A 22,992-nucleotide genomic window follows, 5' to 3' on the forward strand; every position below is an offset into this window, starting at 1 on the left:
AACCCAAGTCGCTATCAAACACTTGTTTGATCAGCCGAGGGCCTGCGAGGCGCTTCATTATCCTGCAGAAGACGCGCCCTGCTCCCGCCCCGCAGGCACAGGGCTGGTTGTCGCCGTTCTTTATGGAACCCCTCTCACCTTCAGCCGCCGACTGAAGCGGCTGTCGCCTCGCGTTGGATATACGTGCTCTTACTTCGCCCCAGATCCTTTGCAAGCGTGGATCGATGGAGCGCCCACACCTCCTCTAAGCAGAACCCTTCAGAACTTGAAGGGATGAGAGGCTGCTTTCATAGCATCCTCTGATAACGCTCTGGTCTGTGAGACGCTTCCTCTTCAATCAGCTCCGACTCAAACGGAGCAGGTTCAGTCGTCGCCACGCTCCGACTGGGTTCCTTCTCTTCCTGCAGAGCTTCTATCAGAGCAGCTGTCGAATGAGAGAACCGGAACAGGTCGGGTGCGTGTTGCAGGACCCCCCCCTGCCCCCCCTAGAACACTCTTTGGTGCGTATGTTGTGCGTCACGCGTGAGTCGTGGACGCCGAGCCGACAGGCCCCAACTGGTAAACAGGTGCTGCTGGAGCAGCTGGGGGTGAAGACGTTGGCGTCGCCGCCAGTGGGCGTCGCCGCCTCAGCCGCCAATCATTCCCACCAGATGATTTATGTCACACAAATTCACCACTGCTCGCAAAAGCAGCGGACAAAGTCGAGACGAAGGCCCCTCCTCTACCTCACGCAGCAACATGGAAGGTGGACGCTGAGGGGCGTGTCCAGAACGGTTTTCATGAAATATCAAATTTTAGCAGCTAGCAACAGTTAGCGGCTAACTCAGATGAAAAGGCCTCCAATCTGGGGGAGGGAAGACCCATAATGCACTTGTTATTTGTTTACAGTGTTGCTCTGGAAACGACCGGAAGCATCACATTAGTGGTTAAAACTCTTTTGTGCATCATTGAACTGTCATAATTTATTAGTAATAATAATAATAATAATAATTATAATAAACATACATGAGATTTATTTACATTCATTTTATTTTTTGGTTGGTTATTTCCTCTTTTATTTTTTACTTTCCCTTATATATTACATCTTATTTTTTCTGCTGTGATAATAACAATCACATTAACAATCAATAAAGTTTAACTTCAACTTTAAGCCACATACGAACAAAACAATTCAGATAAACTGGTTAAACTGACCTGAGCCCCTCCCCCTGGACACGCCCCTGCTTCTAATCACGTCACTGCTAGCGTTAAAAGATGGAGATGCCGTCAGATCCGCTTCCTCCGCCCCGTCACGGAGCAGCAGGAAGCGGATGAGCGCCGGGTGACGACATCCGTCCGGGTGGAGTTTACAGATCGTCTGAGATTCATCAGCTCGAGTCACATGTGGCGGGATTCCCCCCACCCCACCCCCTGCTTTCGCCTCACAAGACATCACAAAGAATGATCAGCGGCGCCGCGCCAGAAGACGTTTGACTCTGCTTAGAGAGCCTGTGATCCGGCGAGAAGATCTATACTCTTTAAAATCTAGAAGCCGAGTGTGATTTCTAAAAAAAAAAGAAGAAGAAGAAAAAAACTTTCTTGCTAGAAATACTTTGCCCTTGCTCTGAGCAGGATTTTTCCCTTTGAAGCCGGGAGAAGAAGAGGAGTGCCTGGCTGAAGAAGGCCCGGAGGGGGGTGGTAACTGTCATTTATATTTACAGCCTTCCCAGACACCTCGGGGGCTGTTATCCAGGTGGCCTCTGTTGAAGCTCTCAGAAGAGCTCACACCTTTTCGCAACTCTGAGTATCAATAGACACTGGCTGACTTTGATTCAGCCACATAAAGGTAGTGAATCATGTGCTTTTGACTGTTAAAACGGGCCGGTGTGACGCTGGAACTTGAATGCCCTCCGGGAAATAAAGCATTACTACACTTCTGAAACTTTATTAGACCAGAGAGAGCTCTCACAGCTCTCAAAGCTGGCAGATAAAAGTCCAAAAAGTGCTTCTTTTTGCACATGCTCAATTGAAAACTTCCTGCTTGTTCTGCTTACCGATCAATCAATAGCGTTTCTTTGGGTTGTTGCACGTTTCCATTCAACAGCGGACGGGATTCAAGACTAGACTTGCGTGTCTCGGAGCTGTTGAGTGTCAGGGATGGTTCAACGCCCGACAACCCAGGACGCCGCACAACGGGTTGGGTTTGCTCAAGCCGCCTCAGTCAATACGGAGCGACAGCTGTGTCTTTAGAAACGTGGCCACGATAACAGATGACAGATATTTAGTATTTCTGGTTTGAAGCGATCGTCTTTTCAAAGTGGAACCCTTCAAACGGTCTAATCCCGTCCTGAATGAGAGCTGGATTATCGTATAACCCCTTCATTGATACGCACCGACACACGCAGCGCAGCGAGGACGAGGAGGATGACGAGGAGGAGGAGGGAAGGAAAGTTGTAGATCCACTTCAGCCACACAAAGGGTTCCGCAAAGGGACGTGTTGATCAGCAGCGTCCAGCCGCAAATTCAGCCGTTTGATTACATCATCACCTTGAATTTACAGATTTAAGAACGTCATCACACTCTTCTATTCTTTGACCTCACATAAAACTAAAGACAAAAGCTTCCTTATTACCGTTTAACAATTAATATCTGAGTGCAAAATCGTATTTTTACGTGTGGGGAAGAATGGCGTTTTAAAAGCAGAGTGGAGATGCCCATCTTTAGTCTTGTTGACTCATTAAATCCTTTTTTTTTTAGATGTTAAATCTTTTTTTTTTCCGGTGTGTAAAACATTAATGAGCCCATTTGATGTTCCAGACCATCATTTTTAAAGTTATTCTTAATAATAAACATCGAATGAGACTCACAAACCGAAGCTTAGCCGTTCTTTTCGACGAGAAGAACAACAACAAACCGCCGTCACGGACGTTTAAAACTAGAACGTTTTTTATTCATTTTTCTATAAAATCTGACATTTTAAGAAATATATACAAACGTTCCCTCGCGTTATAAAACAGCAAAGACAAAAAAAAAAAGAAAGAACTCGACTGCGTACAAATAAGTTTTTGCTTGATTAATTTATGGCGTGGATTTGCCTGACAATGGGCCGTCGTCGTCAGCTGCTCTCGCTCCAGTTCAAACATGTTTGCCTGGATTTCCATTAAAAAAAAGCCTCCAACACAACACTCATGTGTGTCTCTGGGGTCTCCAGTCTGTCCTTAACGGGACGAGTGTCCCTTCCTGTCATTTATTGCACATCATTCAAGACACCCCCGTCCACGTCCAAATGGTTTATTCCACTCTTTGTGTCTTGGGAACAATAACACTTCTTCCCAATCACGTTCCTCGATAGGAGGCCATGTTGAAAATCCCAAAAAAGTTTATCGTCATGATTTTAAAAAGTCCCCTTTACGTGTGTGTGTGTGTGTGAGGTGGGGGGGTCCATCTCAAACACATGTCGGGGGCGGCCGTGTCGGTTCATACTTAGCGCCGTGCCCTTTGAGGGAGGGGTGAGGTTTGATGTAGGACCTGCTGCTGGTGAACACGCTGGCGGCCTTCCTCCTCGTCCTCTTCTTCAGCTTCCTGCTGAACACGTTCTGCCACGACTGCAGCGTCTTGGAGGTCCAGATCCACATGCCGCTGGTGATGCCCACCACCAGCAGCATGAACACCTTCAGCATGAAGATCTCCACGGCGGGGATGGACGCCTTCATGACGCACTCGTCCGACTCGGGCCCGCCGCCGTCCGCGCACTTGCGTTCCTCCGCCAGGACGTGCCAGTAGTCCATGTTGAGCCGCTCGTAGAAGTAGCAGGCGATGACGCAGGTGGCCGGCACGGTGTAGAGGACGGAGAACACCCCGATGCGGACCATCAGCTTCTCCAGCTTGTCCGTGTTCTCGCCCTCCGTTTTCATGATCTTGCGGATGTGGAAGAGCGCCACGAACCCGGACAGCAGGAAGGACGTGCCGATGATCAGGTAGCAGGACAGGGGGATGAGCACGAACCCCGTCAGGGCCTTGACGTCCATGCTGCCCACGTAGCACACGCCCGTCAGCTCGTCGCCCGCCACCTTCCTCATCACCAGGATCATGATGGTCTTCACCGCTGGGATGGCCCACGCCGCCAGGTGGAAGTAGCTGCTGTTGGCCTCGATGGCCTCGTGACCCCACTTCTTCCCCGCGGCCAGGAACCAGGTGAGGGTCAGGATGACCCACCAGAGGGAGCTGGCCATGCCGAAGTAATACAAGATGAGGAAGACGATGGTGCAGCCGGTGCTCTCCAGCCCCTCCTGGATGACATACTGGACGCCGTTGTCTCTGTCGCAGGCGATCCGGTCGGCGCCCACGAACAGCCGGATGAGGTAGCCCACGGAGTAGACGCAGTAGGACATGGACAGGAAGATGATGGGCCGCTCCGGGTACTTGAACCTCTGCGGGTCGATGAGGAAGGTGAGGACGGTGAAGGCGCTGGAGACGAAGCAGAGGATGGACCAGACGGCCATCCACACCAGCGAGAACTGCTTGTCCCCCTGGCTCCAGTACACGTCCACCTTGGGGTAGCATTTCGGGGCGCACGACTCGCTCTTCTCCACAAAGTGGAACTTGCCCGGATTGGTGCAGGCCCGCTTGGCGCCGCCGTCCTTCAGGAGCGCGTCCTGCCCGCTCGGGGGCCGCTGAGGCCTGAAGTCCGGCGGCTGGGTGTGGGACACCTTGGGGGGCTCGTCCGAGCCGTTGTTGGGCGCCTCCATGCAGAGGTTGTTGGGGTCGTTCTTGGTGGGCAGCCGCGAGCAGTCCAGGGACTCGGGCCAGGGGAAGTTGAACTGCTCCAGGATGGGGGAGCACTTCAGCTTGACCTGCTCGCACATGACCCGGCACGCCGGGATGGGGTTGGACACCTGCTCCGTGCACATGGGGGCGTAGAGGGAGCACAGGAAGAACTTGAGGTGGTTGTGGCATCCGAACTGGATCAGCGTGGCGAACTCCTGCAGCTTGATGGCCGCCTCCTTCTGGTCGTCGTGGCCCATGAGGTTGGGCATCCGGGTCATGTTGTAGCCGATGTCTTTACACTGGGGGATGTTGATCTGCTGGCATCTCCCCTCCCCGGACCAGTCCGGGTCTATGGAGCTGATGGCGCCCCCGCCGCTCCACAGCACCAGCAGGGCGCACAGGAGGCTCGGCTGAACGGGGGGACTCATTCTCCCCTCTGGCTTCACGGGAGGAAGACGAGGCAAGATTCTTTCATTCAAATCCAAGAGGAAGGACCGGGTGTCGGACTCGCACTCCTACTCGGAGCGGGGCCTCATTTCAGGCGTGGGGAGTTGAGTGAAAACATAAATCCGGTAACGGGGAGAAAAGGTTTCGTCGTGCGTTCCGGTCCATGCTCCCGTGCGCTCCAGCCCACACGAGGATTGTGCGTTCCGATCCGCTCCGAACGCGTCTCCAACGCGCTGCCCGCCTCCCGCGACACTTTTCCGGAGCGTCCGTCCGTGGAGCTGCGCGATTTCGGTTCCCCGGCTCAAGTTGGGAAAACAAGAAAAACAAACGTCTTTACGCGCTGCGCGTCCGGCACCGAGAGGAAACCCGGTAAAAATCCTCTGAGGTTAAAACATGTCCCACAAATGCGGGATTACGCTCCTCCCGCGGGCGGGCAGTGATGCGTTCGGCGGCAGCGCTCCGTCTGAGCCGCTCGGAGCTCCGACCCGGTCTAACCTGCCAAGAGATCCGCCTTCAAAGACGCTACTTTGCATAAGAAAGATGACACTGACACGCGGATTATTTCCAAATCGTGCGGAACAGCTTGTTCACTGCAGCCCTCCTCCAGCCTCGCAGAGAACTTCCTCCTCCTGTTCGGGTTCCACCGCAAACTTGGACCGCAGCGGCGCTCAGACGCGTTTAAGAACATTTTTTCTGACTAATGTTGCGCAATGTGGCTCCGAGGCGCACCGGTCCGGTCGGATTTCACTGCGCGGCGCAGACGGTTTGGACCCAACCTCTGATCAACCGGGAGGTTAAAGACTGACGAACCTGTTTTTATGTTTGGGGATTCATTTCCAGAACCTTTCGGTCCGCTTCAACCGAAAAGAGACGAACTTAGTCACGTTGGTGTCCACAAAAAGTTTCATCAGTTTCTGATCAAATTATACATCATGGCGGTAGAAAAATATCTGGATCAATAATATGATAATAGTATAATAACAATAGTAATAATACTAATAATAATAATAATAACAATAATAATAATAATAATAATAATAATAACACAGATTGGACACTGCCCCCTATCGGTTGATGATATAACGCAGGTTCAGAGTCACTGGTTTTAATAGATCTGGACCAGAACCAGAACCAATCACCACTGATTCCACATGATCGGAGTAAACTTCAGCCAATCAGGTGGCACTACACGTGTAAAGAGAGCGTTATCTCATCAATAAATCTCTTTTCACTCAGATCAATGTTTTTGATTCATTGGTGATTGATCAGGTAGGAGTTTCCGCTCCTCCTCCTTCTTTCACCTGTGAACATCTTGATTGAAAGCACTAACTTCCTCCAGTGGAGTAAAGTTCAATGTTTACGCCTAAAAATTTCCAGGATTCATGTGTGAAAAACTCGATCTTCCTTAAACCTACCCCGAAGTAACGCGTCAGAGCGAACCGGTCTGTCAGGTACCTCCATCGCAGCCGCTGATGACTTCCTGTTCACCCAAAAGTGACCCCGCCCTCCAACAGCACACCTGAAAAACAAAAGGTGATGGAAATGACTGCATGTTTGGATCGACGCTGAACGTGTAACAAAAAATGAACAATCTGGATGTCTGGATGAACCGTCACGGCGCCAGATGGCTGATGGGAACCGCGTCACCAACACACACACATTTACTTTAGAGTCACTGTCGGTTTGGAGCGCCTTGTTCGCCGTCACCCGGACGCCACATGGCTTCACCGCCGTCATCACGTCACCAGTTTGATGCCAGCTGGCGACCTTTGCTGCACCTCATGTCGTCTGTCTGTGGCGTCTCAAATCACATTAAAAACATTAAAATATTGAAAATCATTAAAAACATTCAAATCTATATAACAGTCGAACCTGGAAATATGAGTTTAATCCATTCCAGCCGTTTAAAAGCCCCAAACCCACTAAATTAAAAAAAAATAATTAACCAATAGAAACGCAGACTTTACCTGTGTATAACTAATTACATATAAGTTACGTCAACAATGATAAAGAATGAAAAGAAAAGCAAAAGTCAGGGGAACACACGAGCTACGTCTTTACTCCACCAACGAGAACGAGATCCGGTCTCACTGATATGGTATCCATCCGCCAACACGTGGTAAAGAACGAGATCCGGTCTCACTGATGTGGTATCCATCCGCCAACACGTGGTAAAGAACGAGATCCGACAGGGTAAGTGATTTAGACAACGAATGGATGGCTGGGCTTTTATTCGCTTAATAAAGTAAAACAAGTGGTACACATAGCGGGCGTGTCATAACCTGACGTGGGTCCAGCGAGTAGACGGTGTCATAAACAAGTAGTTCCTGGGTTGACATTAGCCACTTCCTAGCTAACATCGCTGCAAAACATCTTCCACGCGCCCATTCTCTTGTAGAGGAGACGAAACAACTTCAGGCGGGTCACGGGGGTTGCTGGAGTCTATCCCAGCTCACCAGAGCGGGAGGTGGGGAACACCCCGAATGCAACGCCAGCGCCTGATTGGTGGGAAACACCCTGGATGCAACACCAACAAACACACACACACACACACACACACACCTACAGGCGGTTTTTAACTGATCAAACCCCGCCCAGAAAGGACTCGAACCCACAACCTTCTGGCTGCCAGGCGATGGCGCCACCTATCCTACAAAAAAACCATTACACCTTAAAATCACCTCTAATAGCATCTCATTAAAAGAGAGACTGAAAGATGCTACAGGCGTCTCATCACGTTAGCTAAGGGGTGGTCGAGCGCTAACGTTAGCCGCTGTAGCTAACGGTTTCCAAGACGTTGAAAACTGACGACAAATTAATTCAAATTGTCGAAGTCAATCACATTTACTGTTGACTTCTAAAGCCATAAAATGATCATTCGCGTGCATTCGAACCCGGAAATCACGCTAGCTTCCCGCCAGAGACGTACCGACACGCCCCCCCCCCTACCCCGCCCCCCCACTAGACTTTCATTACAGCAAAAGAGGAACAAAAAGCGACTTCAGCTTTAATGTGAAGACGAATATCAGAGCCGGGAAGCAGCCTGGCACAATTTAAAGCAAACATCCGTCCTTATGATCGCTGCCTTTGGTGTAATGAGGCCGACATGATGATACTGTCACACGGGCTAATGAGGAGAGCGTCGAGCGGTCGGTTGTAATCGGTGGCTTTTGTTCCGCCTCCCTCTTTCACCGCTGTTTCTGCCCGTTTTGATGGCATGGCTTTGAAACGCAGGAGAACAGAAGCGTGTTCAGTCTTTAGCATCTGTAGCCTCTGCAGCGACCACTCTCCCTTTTATCATTTCTTTTCTCGTCCACAACCCCCCCCCCCACCCCTACTCTCCTTCCTCAGTTCATACACACATGCATGTGACACACACACACACACACACACACACACACACATGCACAAACTTTATCTCATCTGTGCAACCGTAGCCGTGTGAAGGAGAAAAGCAGCGCCGCTCCATCTCTGAAAAATCAGCAACTGTGAGATAATTCTGTAACTAATAAAGGGGGGTGGGGGGGTGATGGTGTGTGAGGTGGGGGGGGGGGTCCTTTGATGGGTGAGACTGAAAAGATATTTTATTTTTTTGTGTGTGGGATTTGCGATGTGTGATTCTATGGAGCGGAGCGGGCTCCCCTGCTGCTCGGCTCCGGCTGGAAGCTGGGCCCCCCCCCCCGGCTAATGTTATGGAGAATCGCAGGAATTTTATGGCTGTCTTTTCCCTCAGCCCCCTTTTTTCCTTTTGTTCCCCTTTGAAGAATGACTTTAGACATTTTATTTACATATTTAACCACGGATGAAAGAAGCGGAGGGCGAGGAAGCAAAGCTGTTCTGGGCTCTTCAGGGAATCTTGATCAGTGAAGCTGAAGCTGAAGCTGAAGCATTTTACTTGAAATTAGCCACAAATGCTAGCACCATGAGGGACTTTTCCGAACCTGATGCCAATGGGGAAACGCCGTCGCTCTGAATCGTGATTGGTTGCGACGCGGCACGCCGTCCCAACATGTGAGGTATGCTACGGGAGAAACGGGGGGACGTTTCAGACGTGTCGGGCATTGTTGGCGGCGCTGAAAGGGCATGTTGATTAAACGTACGGGTGGGGTAGGGCTATAATCTTCTTAACCGAGGCCCTCCTCTTCCCTTTCAGTCGGCACAATGAGAAGAAACAACACACTCAGCTGGAGGTGAGACTATTTGTCCGCATTGTCCCCCCCCCAACCCCCCCATCCCAATCGGACGCCGTTTAGCGCTGGATGATCCTATTTATCAGTGCCGTCACTGATTTTCTTTAAGTTGGAGCCAAAAAAACTTCAGAGCAGGAAGCTGGAAGGGAAATTAGAAAGAAAACATTTAAAAGAAAAGTTCAGGAGGGAATGAAATATTTACTTCAGGTGTTTTCCTGATGGAGAACGGGGCAGTGATTGATTGATTATAGGTTATTAGCTACTCCTCTGTTCTTTAAAGATGAAAAACCAACCAGACGCGTCCAAACAGGTGAGGTTTCGCCGTCTCAGATCAGTAAAAGTAACTTATTACTCTCAAGCAGGATTACTTTGATTTAGTCACACCTGCAGCGAGGCGTTAGCGGTTAGCGGTTATCAGTCAGCGGTTAGCACTCCCCCGTTCAAGGTGAGGACACCTGTCCTCCAAGGGGAGTCACAGGTATTAGATGGATGGGGTCCGCCCATCCGTTCTCTCACCTGTGAAGGGGCGGAGCCTGTGCCAGCCTCAACAAAGAGGCGGGGCTTCGGGGTTCATACGGATGTCAGGATCTCCAGCGTTTTAAAAAACCTCTCCGTTCTGTCAGTGGATGATTTCCCTAATTTGAACCAACACGTCTTCCGCTCCGCGTTGTTTTGTCTTCTCGCGGTTTAAAGGCGTTAATATTACACGTGGTATTTTTCTGTCCCGTTTGAAGCGCTTTAATAGGAGCAGCAGATCCGCGCCGGGTCAGACGATTTGAGGAAAACGCACAGACGAGCAATTAATTATTGAAGAGCGGCGTCAACATCAAAGTCTGCGATCTTCTTTTGCTCACACGGCTGAAACAGTTCAATAAAGCGTCTTATTAATGAGGACTAATTTCACTCCTCTTCCCGCTTTGCTCCACTTTGTCTCGCTGCCGTTATTATGAGCCCATTAGCTGAAGGTTAACCCTCCGACCTCGCTCATTGTGTGTTGTGGTTGATAAGCGGGCGTCGCCCGCCTCGCCGTAACCTCTCAAGTGTTTAGAGAGTCGATTAGAAGCCGTCAGCCGCCCCCGCAGCCGACGGCGCCCGGGCGGCGTTTGTTCGCTCACATCTGGACCGAGTCGGCTCAGAAATATCAGAGTTCTTACATCATACTCTCGTGTGGCGGTCTTCAACTGTAAAGCGAGGAGGATGAGGAGGAGGATGAGGAGGAGGAAGGGGAGGGGGAGGAGCTTAGCGGCTAGAACAGTTTCATCTCCGGTTTCTCTTTCTTGAACGTCGCATCAGAGCCGAACGCCGGCTCTCAGGCGAAACCAGAGGAAGTCAGAACGTTTTATTGGTGAAGGACGCCGGTGGCAATGTGATTACCCAGCATCCTCGTGGGGGCACTTGAGTGTGAATCGCTAATCAGGAAGGCCTTCTCTGGTCTAATCCCTCTTTGAGTGGCCGGCCTGGAATCAGCGCGTCTGGGGAGACTCCCCACTGGTTCTGGCTCCGGAGGCTCCATTCAGCAGTCCGGCCCTCCTGTCCCATTCCCACAGTCCCTCACACTGTGCACCGCAGCCGTGCACGTGCACGAGACGTGCACACACACACACACACACACACCCTCAACCCTGACCAAATTAGATTAGAGCCTTCCCTTTCTGCCCAGCACGGCGCTGGTCTTTTCTCTGCCCGGTCATTTATCCTGTCCCCCTTTTGTCTCTTCTTTAGAAAAGAGAAACAAATTCCCAAACAAGTCCCCTCCTCAGAGCGGCCGGGGGAAGGACCACGTCTTCAGCAGAGCGTAGGCGACGCCGTCATAACGCCGTCGGCTGTGATGATGTGTGAGAACGGCGCCAGCTGTGCGTCCCGTCGACCCGTTGGAACGGCGCTGGGCCGCCCCTGACACCGACGATCTCTTCATCGCGGCCCCCGACCAACATTGTCCAACGTTTGCTCTGCGGGGCTGTAAATCCTCCCTGACTGGAATAAATAAAGGAGGGTCTCTCTGAGGCGGGTAACTGGGGGGTAAAATGCAGATGTAGCCTCAAGGGTCCGATTAAGGGTTGTGTTAAGGAGGCCGGCGCTCTGCGGTCTTCTTTTTACACATTTGCGCCTGTTTTTTGGACGTGCAATACCACCATAAATTCTGTGGGGGCGATGTAGGTAAAAATGTAAAAAGAAAACAACGAAGAAATGAGAAAATTTTTGAAAATCTCTCCTTTCTCATGTTTGGATGTATTTGTGTTGTCGTCAACGTCGCCATATTTTTTGTCGTTGAACCTTTGACTCTTCAGCGCCCCCTGGTGGATGCATTGATGTGAACGTAAAAGACATCGAAGTATTTGGACATTAGCTTTAAATTAGCAAAAAAAAAAAAAAAGGAGAGTAGATTAGCTGTTTGAGCGTAGAACAAGATTCTCTCAGTCTCGTGACCTCTGACCCCAGAGAATCCTCTGATAAATGCCCGATCAGGAACAGAAGGTCCAGAAGTCAGACGCTTCACCCCTTCAGGATGAAGAGCGGCTGGTTTGGCGGCGTCCTGTAGCATTCGCCGTCTTCATCGCGATATCCTTCCTCCTCGTGACGGCCGATGAAGCGCCGCGCCTCGGCTGAAAGGGGCTTTTGTCAGGAAGCTCTGGTGGAAGCGTTCTTCCTCTCGGTTGAATGTGAAGCCAAAACTCTCCCAAAAGCAGCGAATCGAGATCAAAGCTAAATTAAAGCTGACTCCTTCAAAGCGAGATAAAAATGTGTGAGCCTGCAGCGATATTTCCTCCATTGATTTCCTCCGTTGCCGGCGCTCCGTGGGACCGCTCGGCGCTCGGCGCCGGAGACCCGGGGAGGAAGGAAATGACTATCGATACAGACAGAAAAACTGTCAAAATGATCAGGGATAAGTGCGTTTCAGAGAGCGCCAGACATCTAAGTGATCGGGTAACTTTCCGCTGTCGGTCGACTTGGTTTTGCGTTAAGACACAGACGGGAATAAAGATGGCGCGGATGAAAAGCGAGCGCGGGAACGCTGCTTTTACAAACCGGGATCTACTTTCCTAAGAACCCGTTTTTGTCGTCCGCAGGTTGAGAAGACGTCAGCGTTAATTAGACGTCGCTTTGAACGTCGACGCTCCAACAATAACATCGCGGCAAACAAGACGTCTTTGTTACGTCGGCCTCAAATCACCGTAATTACGCGTAATTTGCCGTCGCCGTACTCGCGCTTGCAGGTTGTCGGCGAGGTGTGAAGGTGCAGGCAGAGGATTCGTTTGAAGTCCGCCGCCGGATTGACGCGCCTCGCCGTGAAACCTGAGCAGGTACGAAGGCAAGCTGGAACAATCAGACTGTTTCTGATGTAACGCCGCCAACGCCGGATCTGGAGCTGCGGAGGAACCCAATGTAGCATCTGTCGGGCACAAACACGCAACGGCGCCTTCGCACATCTTTAACGCCGCCGTCACCTTTTCTGTCGTGAGGCGCAACACCTGGGCGAGCCGAGAGGAGCCTGAATGGAGGGGAGGAAGGCGTCTTAATCTGCTTCAGATATTGTTTCATAGCTGTGGGCGGTCTTACCTCATCTGTGAGGGATCAGCGTGTCTGCAGGCATTCCTGAGGCTCAAATATCAAAACAGCGCTAAATAACATGTCATTCTCACTCCGCCGCCGCCGCCATCACATGATCCGGCTAGCGGTCTGTTTCGGTAGGAAGTACTACCCTTCGGTTGGGTTAGTTTAGGGTTAGGATTTTTTTTTAAAAATCTTTTTTTTTAAAAATCTTTTTTAATTATTTATTACTTGCAAATTATTTATTTAATTTATTTTTTAAAATTTTATTTTATTTGTAGTCAAAGCAGGCTTTGACCTGTTTATTTTTATGCTCTTTAAGGCCACAAAAAATGATGTGGAGGGCCACATTTGGCCCCTGGGCCTTGAGTTTCACTCATGTGTTCACCCACTCGTGTTTCGGCATTGGTACCCGACGTCTGGTGAGGTCAGAGGTCAACCACCCAGCCGAGTCAAAGGGGATACACAATGTTATCATCGTTAGCATTGATAACATGATGGATGCTAGCAGAGTGCCTTTGGTTACTTTAGCTGCTGGAGCTTCATCATTGCTGTTAGCGCGGTGCTAGCGCATTGCTAACGTTAACACACTCTCTCTACACTCGGTTCTGTGCGAACCGACTCAACGCCGTCGGATCGGTTTCGTCCGTGACCTGAAATCCAATCGTAAAGCTTTACGCGTCGACGCCATCTTGTTGTTTTCCTTTAAATTCCAGCCGTTGCCGTCGTGGCGCCGCCGCCGCTGCTAACCCAGTTCTGGAATGCGCCTCTGGGCGTCCCCCCACGGCCCCCCCTGCCTCCTCTGAACAAGTGCGATGGCTGTTTGACTCCGACACGTTTGGTGTTCACGGGGTGTCCCAGACATGGATATCAAACTAACCCGCCGAGCGACTCCACGTCAGCGCCACTGGAGCGATGGAACGCCACCGCGGACCTGCGAGATACCCGACGCTGTCAAAAGACGGCGCCGCCCGTCTGTCAAAAAACATCCTTTTCTGAGCCGTTTGATGTGCGAGTTTCACACATGGTGTCTGATACGCTTCGGGTTTATCTCCAAAGTCGACGGGGCGGTTATCTTTGGGGAGGGGCTGTTTTTCCTACGATTAAACAACGCAAGAAACAATACGCGTTCATCACGCGCACGCAAACACGCAGACCGCCGCCGCCTCTGGTCTTGATGTGGAGGCTTTATGATAAAGAGTTCTATGGGTGCAGGCTGTGACGAGAAGCCAACGCACCCTGGACGCCCCTGGGTGGGGGTGGGGGGGCGTCGCCACACTGGGCGTGACAAACTTAGGCCGGGTTTAAGCTCTTAAGCTCGGAGACATTCGTGGCCTGGAGCTCGGCGCGGCGCTTTGTTTGCGTTTTGAGTCGTTATGATGTCATTTAAACAAAGAGTCGACAAGAATGTGTCGTCTGAGACGCGTTCACGGCCCGCGGCGTTTGGCTTCAGGAAAACACTCGACTGGAGCAACGAATATGAAATGAAATATGTGGGAACTTCATATTCGTTTTCTTGATTAGCCTCAGGTGTCATTAGGTAATAAACAACCAAACGTTCATCGTCATGCTTTTGGGCAAATAAAACGTTCCTTAATGCCGTCACAATTTGCTTAACACCCTAAAAACAATCCGCACGATGCTAGCTAGCACTGTGCTCACGGATCAGTTGGATAGATTCAAAGTGAAGTTCAGAATATTATAATTATTATTTATTATTATTATATATATTATATTATTACTATATATTATTATATTGTTAAATATTATATATAATTATTATATATTATATATTATTATATATATTATAATTATTAATTAATTATGCTACGTAAATACAGGTATGACTTGGTTTACGTCGTTCTCAATTATACGTCAAATACATGGAAAAAGTATCCAGGCTCTAAATTCCTGGCTGTGAGTTTTTTTGCCTCGGGGGAAAAATAATACTGGAAAAGTACTGGTTGCCCCCCCCCCACACACACACACACCTGTGACTTTAATGCATGATTTATCTGATTTGATATCCAGCCACTGAAACAGGATATTTTTACTAGCAGCACACGTCTCTACCTGACAGCTGTTAGCATTGATGCTAGCAGGTTGTGTTTTAACCTGTCTGTTTGTCGTGGTGGGGGGGTGGGGGTGGGGGCAAATATTCCAAATGCGTTGGACGTTTGCTGCTGTTGATGCGTGACCGTTAGCCGGCGTGCTTCAAACCAGCTAGCAGGGGGGAAAGAGGACACAGACCCCAGTTGACACGACCGTGTTGTTGCTCCGCCCACTTACGACCTCCAGCTCCTCCCCTGGTCACGACAGACACCTTTGCCCCCCCCGTCCTCCAGCTATGGAGCACGCTGACCCTCCCCAGTTCTGAAAGCGTGACCGGCCTGTCAGGGTGAGGATGTTCCGTTAGCACCTCTTGGTTAGCAGGTTCATCGGCCGTCACGCGCACGTGTGCACAAGCAGGGCCAGTGAAGAGGATTCTGGTTCTGATACTGGTTCTGATTCAGGTTCTGATTCTGGTTCTGATTTTGGTTCAGATTCAGGTTCTGATTCTGGTTCTGACACTGGTTCTGATACTGGTTCAGATTATGGTTCTAATTCAGGTACAGATTCAGATTCTGGTTCTGATTTTGGTTCGGATTCAGGTTCTGATTTTGGTTCAGATTCAGGTTCAGATTCTGGTTCTGATACTGGTTCTAATTCAGGTACAGATTCAGATTCTGGTTCTGATTGTGGTTCCGATTCAGGTTCTGATTGGACACCAGCTTCTGGAGCAGAACCCAGACGATCCGGTTCCACAGCATCTACAGCTAGGAGTAAGCCCCGCCTCTACAGAGTCACATGGGCCGCGCCCGGCCAGCCCACTCATCTCCCCTCCCTGGCACCCGATGAGTCCAGCCATTAAAGCGATTAACGGGGTTCTGGTGGCGTACCGGGGGACCCGCTTCAAGCGGCGGGGGCCACAATGACTGGCATCCTGTTTATCTGAAGCGGCTCCACTGGTTTGTTCCCGCGGCCTCGTGGGAGGAAGCGGTGCAGATGCCGTTCGTCAGAAGTCGGGACGGCGAAGCGGCGAGCCAGCACGCCACACAGAACCGAAATAGAACAATGGCCCCTCCCAGGCTGGGTCCCGTTTCACAGGGAGCAACGCTCAGTTTGTGGCGCCTTTCCACACGCGTGGAACCCGAGCCGGTCTCCGTGGCGATGCCTCGGATGCGTGTTTGTGATATGTCGGGGGCGGCGGCTTTGAAGGGTGTCGGATTTCGCTTCAGACGTTTCCTCACGCCGTCGGGTTCAAAGGTCGGGTTCCAGCCGGCGTCTACACGGTTCCGCCACGCCGTTACGACCCCGACGGCTCCTGGGCGTGTCCTGAGCTGACTCCTCCCCCTCCACATGATTGTTGTCATTGTTTCGCTGCCCCGTTTTGATGTGGGTTTATGGTCCCAGATGTTAGGGGGGGGCCGTCTCTGTGGTGCAGCGCTCCTAAAACAGCAAACAAACGCTCCTCCAGGGGGGGGGCATACGGAGGGGGAGGGGCAAAACGGAGGGGGGGTGTGGGTGGGGGCAAATGGTTGGGGCCACATCCGGCCCTTTGCGCGTCCCTGCCCGGCCCGCGTGACGCCAATCGTACATTATACCGTAAATGGAATAAACGTACGTCGTACTTTTATGTTGAAATGTGAAACTTTATTTTGAAAACCTGCACACAGATATTTTAAAAAGCGTCACGTTTCTACGTCTGTTACTTCCGTAACTACGATGAGACAGTTGTTATTTTTTAAAACGAGTCCCCATGGCCCCCCCACCCTTGCTAAAGATGGGGGGCGGGGCTTATAGTTTTACATCACAACTTCCTGTCTGCAGGTGACGTCCACCCTGACCACCCTGCTCCTACTTCTGGTAGGTTAGGAGACACCCAGGGAGGGGTCAACACAAAAGCATGCTGGGGGGGGGGGCGTGGGGGGTAAGATGGCCCTGGTAGAGCTTCTTACCACCAATCACTGGTGATAAAAAATCCAGAGCGGCGAGCGGAGGAGCGCTTCTCTGTAATTACAACACGGTCTTAAAAAGCAAATACCAACCCCTAGCAACCTCCGCCGGGGGACACAGAAACGGGGGTGGTGGTTTGGGGGGGGGGGGGCATGGGAGGAAAAAAAAATCAGGCAAGGAGAGTTAAGAAGCGCCACACAGAGCGACCCCTCCGTGACCTCGGCCCTCCAACAATCGTCCCCTGCCAGCTGGAGCCGGGGTTAGGGGCGAGTAGCGAGGGGCCGGGCAGGATCCCCCCCCACCCCCGATTTATGACCGACTATAAGGCCCCTGAAAGAAACCCAATCACCCAGGATTCCTGCGCAGCATGACTCTGGCTGCAGAGAATGGATCGCCCCCGCCAGAGTGTGGGACCGGGGGCCAACGGCTCGCACAGAGGGCCGCTTCACCGAGGGGAGGGCCCCGGCGGGCACCGAGGCTATTATGTGCATCCGCTTGTGGAGGATGATATCATTACGCCGCGGCGATGCTAGCCTCATGGGTTTACGCGCACCGGGCTAACGTCGCTATCGGTCTAATTAGCAGATATTTAACGGCTATTAATTTCCCAGGATGCAGAGCGGGAAGGAGAGGCGGGGCTGGGAGAAGGGGCGCGGCCAGAAAATTAAAAAAAAAAAAAAAAGAGAGAAGGAGAAGGCAGCTGTCTCTTAGAGCGGGGGGGGTAAGCCGCGCTCGCAGCCCCCCCGCTGATCCATTAGCATATCTGAATGATCCCGTTCCTGCACCGCCACCGCCACGCTGCAAGGTGGCACATCTGAGGAGCGCGCTCGCCAGCCGGGGGGAAACGCGTATTTTTTCAAGCTGTTTGAAAATCCGGAGACAAGTTGATGTCGGAGAAGCTAACAAAAATAAGAAATAAAAAAAAAAAAGAAAGGAAGAAAAAAGTTGGGGGACGGAGTTTTACAAGCGTTTGGAAGGCGGATATTCAATAATTCACTTGATGCTCCGAAACGTGTTCGTGCGCAACAAGTGTGTCACGACGCAAACAAAGTCGTATTTCAGGGAAAAAAAAAAAATCGGAGAAGGATAATATTTCTCCAACGCGAGCTGAAATTCTTTGATAATACTTGAGCAGCGTCGCCGCCGCCGCCGCCGGTCGAAACCGTTACCTCCGCTCTCACGAAAAAAAAACGACTCTTCACGCTCACAGCGCAATTACAACGCGTTCACGTCGATCTGATCGCAAATACGCGTTGGGCTACATCCGACAGACACGCCCGGTTATCTGTTGCACGAGCGATTCTGGATTGTTTTTCTGAATGCATAATATATCCGCGTTTTGATCCCGATCTTATTTGGTAAATGTGTCGGAGCTTTTTTTTTTTTTTTTTTGATTAGCCTTGAAGTTGCTCTCCCCTCATCCACAAAGCGGCTTCTATTGACTGGTTCCAGGGAGGGTATTGATGGTTCCATAATTTGGGCACAGGAACACAAAAAGGCCGGCCCCCCCGCTGGGCTCAGCACGACAGCCCAGTCAGCAGGGAGGCTTGCATTTATTAGCCTGGGAGAGGAGCTCCTGCAGAATTAAAGCGCATTCAGCCACCCATTGATCTCTGTCATGAAAACAATACCGGCCTCCCTCTCCGGCGGCGAGCGAGGCGCTGCGAGCTCCCAGCTAATAGAAAACAGGACGGCCCACGCCCTCGGGCTGCTAGCAAACTATTTGAGAAGTGAGAGGAATGGGATGAATTTTTAAAAAAACAAACAAAATGGAGGCGAGTCACATGACCAATCCACCTGTCCGGTCGTGTTACGGCGTGAGTGAACGGTGGACGGATGCTAACGCTGGTCCTCACAGAGGATCTTATCTGCAGGTGGAATTAGAGCAACGCCAAAAATACCAGAGAGTCCGTCACAAGGCAGCAGCGCGGCCTCCTCCTCTTCCTCCTCCTCCTCTTCCTCCTCCTCCTAAAGTGTGGAGGATAAATCCAACGAAATGAAACGATCCGACCAGCATTAACCTGTTTTATTCTAACTATAATAATAAAGGTGAACCCAGTTTGTATTAACTTTATTAGCAGTGTCCTCGTGATGTCACACCAACGTTTGTGTCTAGTTGGTGCTGCTAGCTAGGGACTTTCAGTTTAGCGGTTATTGTTGTTTTTTCATTTTCATCATTTTCATGCTAAGCTAAATGCTAACAGTTTTTTCTTCTTTTCCTCATTCAGACACTTTTAAAAAAAAATAAATCTGAGTTTGTGTCTCATCCAATCACTGGAGGGTCTCCGTGGAGGCATTTCCTCTTGTGACTGAAACTGGTCAAAACTCATCTAACGCCTCTGTTCCCGTTGTCATGGTGATGCCGTTACAACCTCGCATGGCGCGTGCTCATTCCCACCGTGTGACAGAGGGTCATGTGATCTTTTTTATTTTCAAAGACCAACTTTTTTTTAGCGGGGTGGGGGTAATGAGTCGGTTGTGTGTTTTGTGTGTGTTTACGACTCTGTGTGTGTGTGTGTGTGTGTGTGTGTGTGTGTGTTTGTGTGTGTGTGTGTGTGTGAGAAGCTCTTAATGTTGACACATGGCAGTCAGGACATTGACACTTCCTCCGTGGGCTGGTGTCCTGGTGCTGGGGGGTGGTGGTGGTGGTGGTGGATGGGTCGTCTGGGTGTCCGGCCGTCTCCTCTGGTGTCAACGCGTTGCCACCAGAGGATGTCACGCGTCACACACAGTTGAAAGCAGTTGTGCGTCTCGTTATCGCACCTAGAGCTGCTTTTGTCAGCCGGGGTTTGATGTGGGGGGGGGGCTCGGCCTGGTATGGAGCCACGTTTGAAGTCGCTGTCGGGACAAGGTCTTTCATATTTACAGAAAAGAGGAAAACTCGAGGGACGGTCGTGATTGGCACCGCTGTTTGGTTAGCGCAACTAACGGCTCCAGCTAATCGGCGTTTGCACCTGCCCCGCCCATCAACCCCCCCTGTGTCCCCTGGAGTTTTAAAAACACTGCTTTGCAGGCACTTTTCTGACTCCTCCAGCCCCCGAAACTTCCTTTAATCTATTCTTTCTCCAAAAGCCATTCAAACGTCTTACATAAATTATGCTCTTAGCATTAGCATCAAAGGCGAGCATCTCTCCTCGCTGTCAGCGCGCCGTTTGATGGACGGATACGTCCAGGCCTGCTTTATGGGCAGCATATGCGTATTGTAATTCCAAAAGCGACTGTGAAACATGACTGTGTCTCCCAGTTCCAGGCAGAACCTTCGGTTCCCCCCTGTTTTGGTTCGGTGTAACGGGGAGGAAATAAATAGAATGGGACCGAAACTTCCTGTAAACCAGGGGGGTCCAAGTCATTTCCACTGAAGACCACGTCAGCATAATGGCTGTCATGGAAGGGCCAGATGTAACTAATAAATGTAACTAAATGTAACTAAATGTAACTACTCCTTAATGTAACTAATAAATGTAACTAAATGTAACTCAGTGTAATGTAACTAAATGTAACTACTCCTTAATGTAACTAATAAATGTAACTAAATGTAACTCAGTGTAATGTAACTAAATGTAACTACTCCTTAATGTAACTAATAAATGTAACTAAATGTAACTCAGTGTAATGTAACTAAATGTAACTACTCCTTAATGTAACTAATAAATGTAACTAAATGTAACTCAGTGTAATGTAACTAAATGTAACTACTCCTTAATGTTAAATAACTGAATTTCTGACTGATTCTAGTTCCAAACATTACAGTTAGACAGAAAAAACATGTTTGTTTGTTTCTCTGTTCTAACATAAATCCTTTTCATTTGTCAGGTTATTAAACCCAGAGACCTCCATCAATCAAGGATCAAACTATCCAAGAGAATAAAGAAATGTAGTTTTAGTCAAAGCACACTTCTGACCTCCTTATTTTTACACTCAGCTACTGCCAGGTTCACTACAGGTGAGCTAACCCTCGATAGCTGATAGCATTCTTATATCTTTGTGCAGCCATGTCAGACTGGGACTTTCACACACGCTAGGCTAGCCGTGACCCGCTAAGCTAACAGCTAACTTCTCCCGTTGTAAGCTGAAGGCTGCAGGAACGACTCCGGAACGCATCTGATCTTTACGTAAGGCGTCGGCTTCAGGAACACAAAGCGGTCCCCGTCCTCCCCCAGGCGTTTAGTGCCCTCTCCTCCTTTATTCCTTTACAACCCCGGGTAAATAAAGCTGAACAAACCAAACGCACCTGCAAGGCGCCGTCGTCATGAACACAATGGTTTGGACCTGCCTTCCTCCACTTCCTGCCTTCCTCCACGTCCCACTTCTTTATTCTAACACTTCACAGGAAGTGGAATCCGAATGCAACATTAAATATGCTTTGTACTCGGAATAAAAGTGCGATCCTGCGTCCTTCCTCTTGATATCAAATGAGAGGATGAAGAAGACTTAGTGTTGACTTGAACATGTCAGTCCGCCTCAAAGGTCACGGTCAGAACCTCCGCCGCTCGCAAACAAAAGGCTTCTTTCATAAACAAAGCAGAGCGAAGGATAAAGGAGTGTGTGTGTGTGTGTGTGTGTGTGTGTGTGTGTGTGTGTGTGTGTGTGTGTGTGTGTGTATGTGTGTGTGTACACAGACTCTGCTCTTATCTCTGTTCAAATAGTGTGGAAGGGGAAAGTCAGGAAACACAAAAGGGAGACAGAGTGGAAACAAAAGCAGATACAAGATAATGACAAGGTCAAGTGTGTCTCAACGGCGCGGTTCAGGCGGGCGGAGATAAGGGCCGACCTGCTGACAAGGTGTGTGCAGCAGAGGGGGGGGGGGGTCAGATGCAGGTGAAGGGGTGGGGGGAGTCTGGAATCGCTCAGTTTCCTGCTAGGACGGCTCTCTGCCGCCACCTGCTGGACAGACCAGGGAGTGCAGCTGAAGAGAGGCCATAGGTTGGATCACATCTGTCAAACTCAAGGCCCAGGGGCCAAATGTGGCCCTCTACATCATTTTATGTGGCCCACAAGAGCATTAAAGGTCAGAGTGTCTAAAAATAAATATGTTAAGTGTGTTGTGACCAAAACAATATTTCCCACAATGCAGTAGTTCAGCGCATTTTGACAAAAACGTTGTGAACAAAGTTAATGTCCTAACTTGTGTCAGATGTTATTTTTCTGTATTGATTGATAGTTTGATCCTTGATTGATGGAGTTCTGTGGGTTTAATAACCTGACAAATTAAAAGGATTTATGTTAGAACAGAGAAACAAACAAACATGTTTTTCTGTCTAACTGTAATGTTTGGAACTAGAATAAGTAATAAACAAATAAAAATAAGGATTTTAAGCGGCTGTAGTCCAGAGAACGGTTGTCCCATACTGCCACCTAGTGGTGAGTCTCTGCATCAACAGCAGGTCCAGAAGGACAAGGATTTGGTGCCTTAACCTCCAGGGGGCAGTCTCAGGTCAAAGATGGCGTCTTAACACCCCCCCCCCCCACCTCCCTGTGTTCTCCGGATTAATTGGCCATAGCAGGAGCCCTGATGAAGGTGGGGGTTGTGGTTGGTCCTCCCTCCATCAATCAGACAACTCCTCCTGCACCAGAGCCAAATTGACCTGCTGATTCTCTGGCCATGTCTACGACCTGGAGATAAATCACCTGGATGGTGGGAAGGAACCCCCCACACCCCACTCCACACCCCCCACCCTGATGGAAACACTTTCCAGCGTCTCGTTGTCGCTTCATCTCCCTTCGTTAGCGTCCTTTCGTCGACGTTAAAGCTACGTGTCTGCAGGAGGACACGCCTCCTTTAGCTCACAGGCCCCGCCTCATTTTGTGAAGATGTTACGTAGCGTAGCCTTGATGCTAACAGCATTAGCACACACAGGTGAGACGAGCCCAACAGACACACCTGGTGGTTGGGTGACATCAGACAGGTGTGAGCTAACGCCTTTAGCTTACAGGCTACAGCCGGAAATGTCACCTGACCGTAAACAGGAAGTGGTCAGTTTGGGCGCGTGGTTCTGACCGTCTGGTTCTGACCGTCTGGTTCTGACCGTCTGGTTCGTTCCAGGCGAACCTTTCAGTGTTTATA

General features: G+C 50.2%; 1 protein-coding gene across 1 annotated transcript; it reads right to left on the reverse strand.

Annotated features, from left to right (window-relative positions):
- Positions 1-1,076: 1,076 nt before the first annotated feature.
- fzd10 (frizzled class receptor 10) lies at positions 1,077-5,307 on the reverse strand. The gene has a single exon (XM_068311867.1). It carries the CDS (start codon positions 5,172-5,174, stop codon positions 3,426-3,428), a length of 1,749 nt encoding a protein of 582 aa, XP_068167968.1. The 5' UTR covers positions 5,175-5,307; the 3' UTR covers positions 1,077-3,425.
- Positions 5,308-22,992: the final 17,685 nt, after the last annotated feature.

Source organism: Antennarius striatus, chromosome 3 (assembly GCF_040054535.1).
Source record: "Antennarius striatus isolate MH-2024 chromosome 3, ASM4005453v1, whole genome shotgun sequence".
NCBI classification, from domain to species: domain Eukaryota; kingdom Metazoa; phylum Chordata; class Actinopteri; order Lophiiformes; family Antennariidae; genus Antennarius; species Antennarius striatus.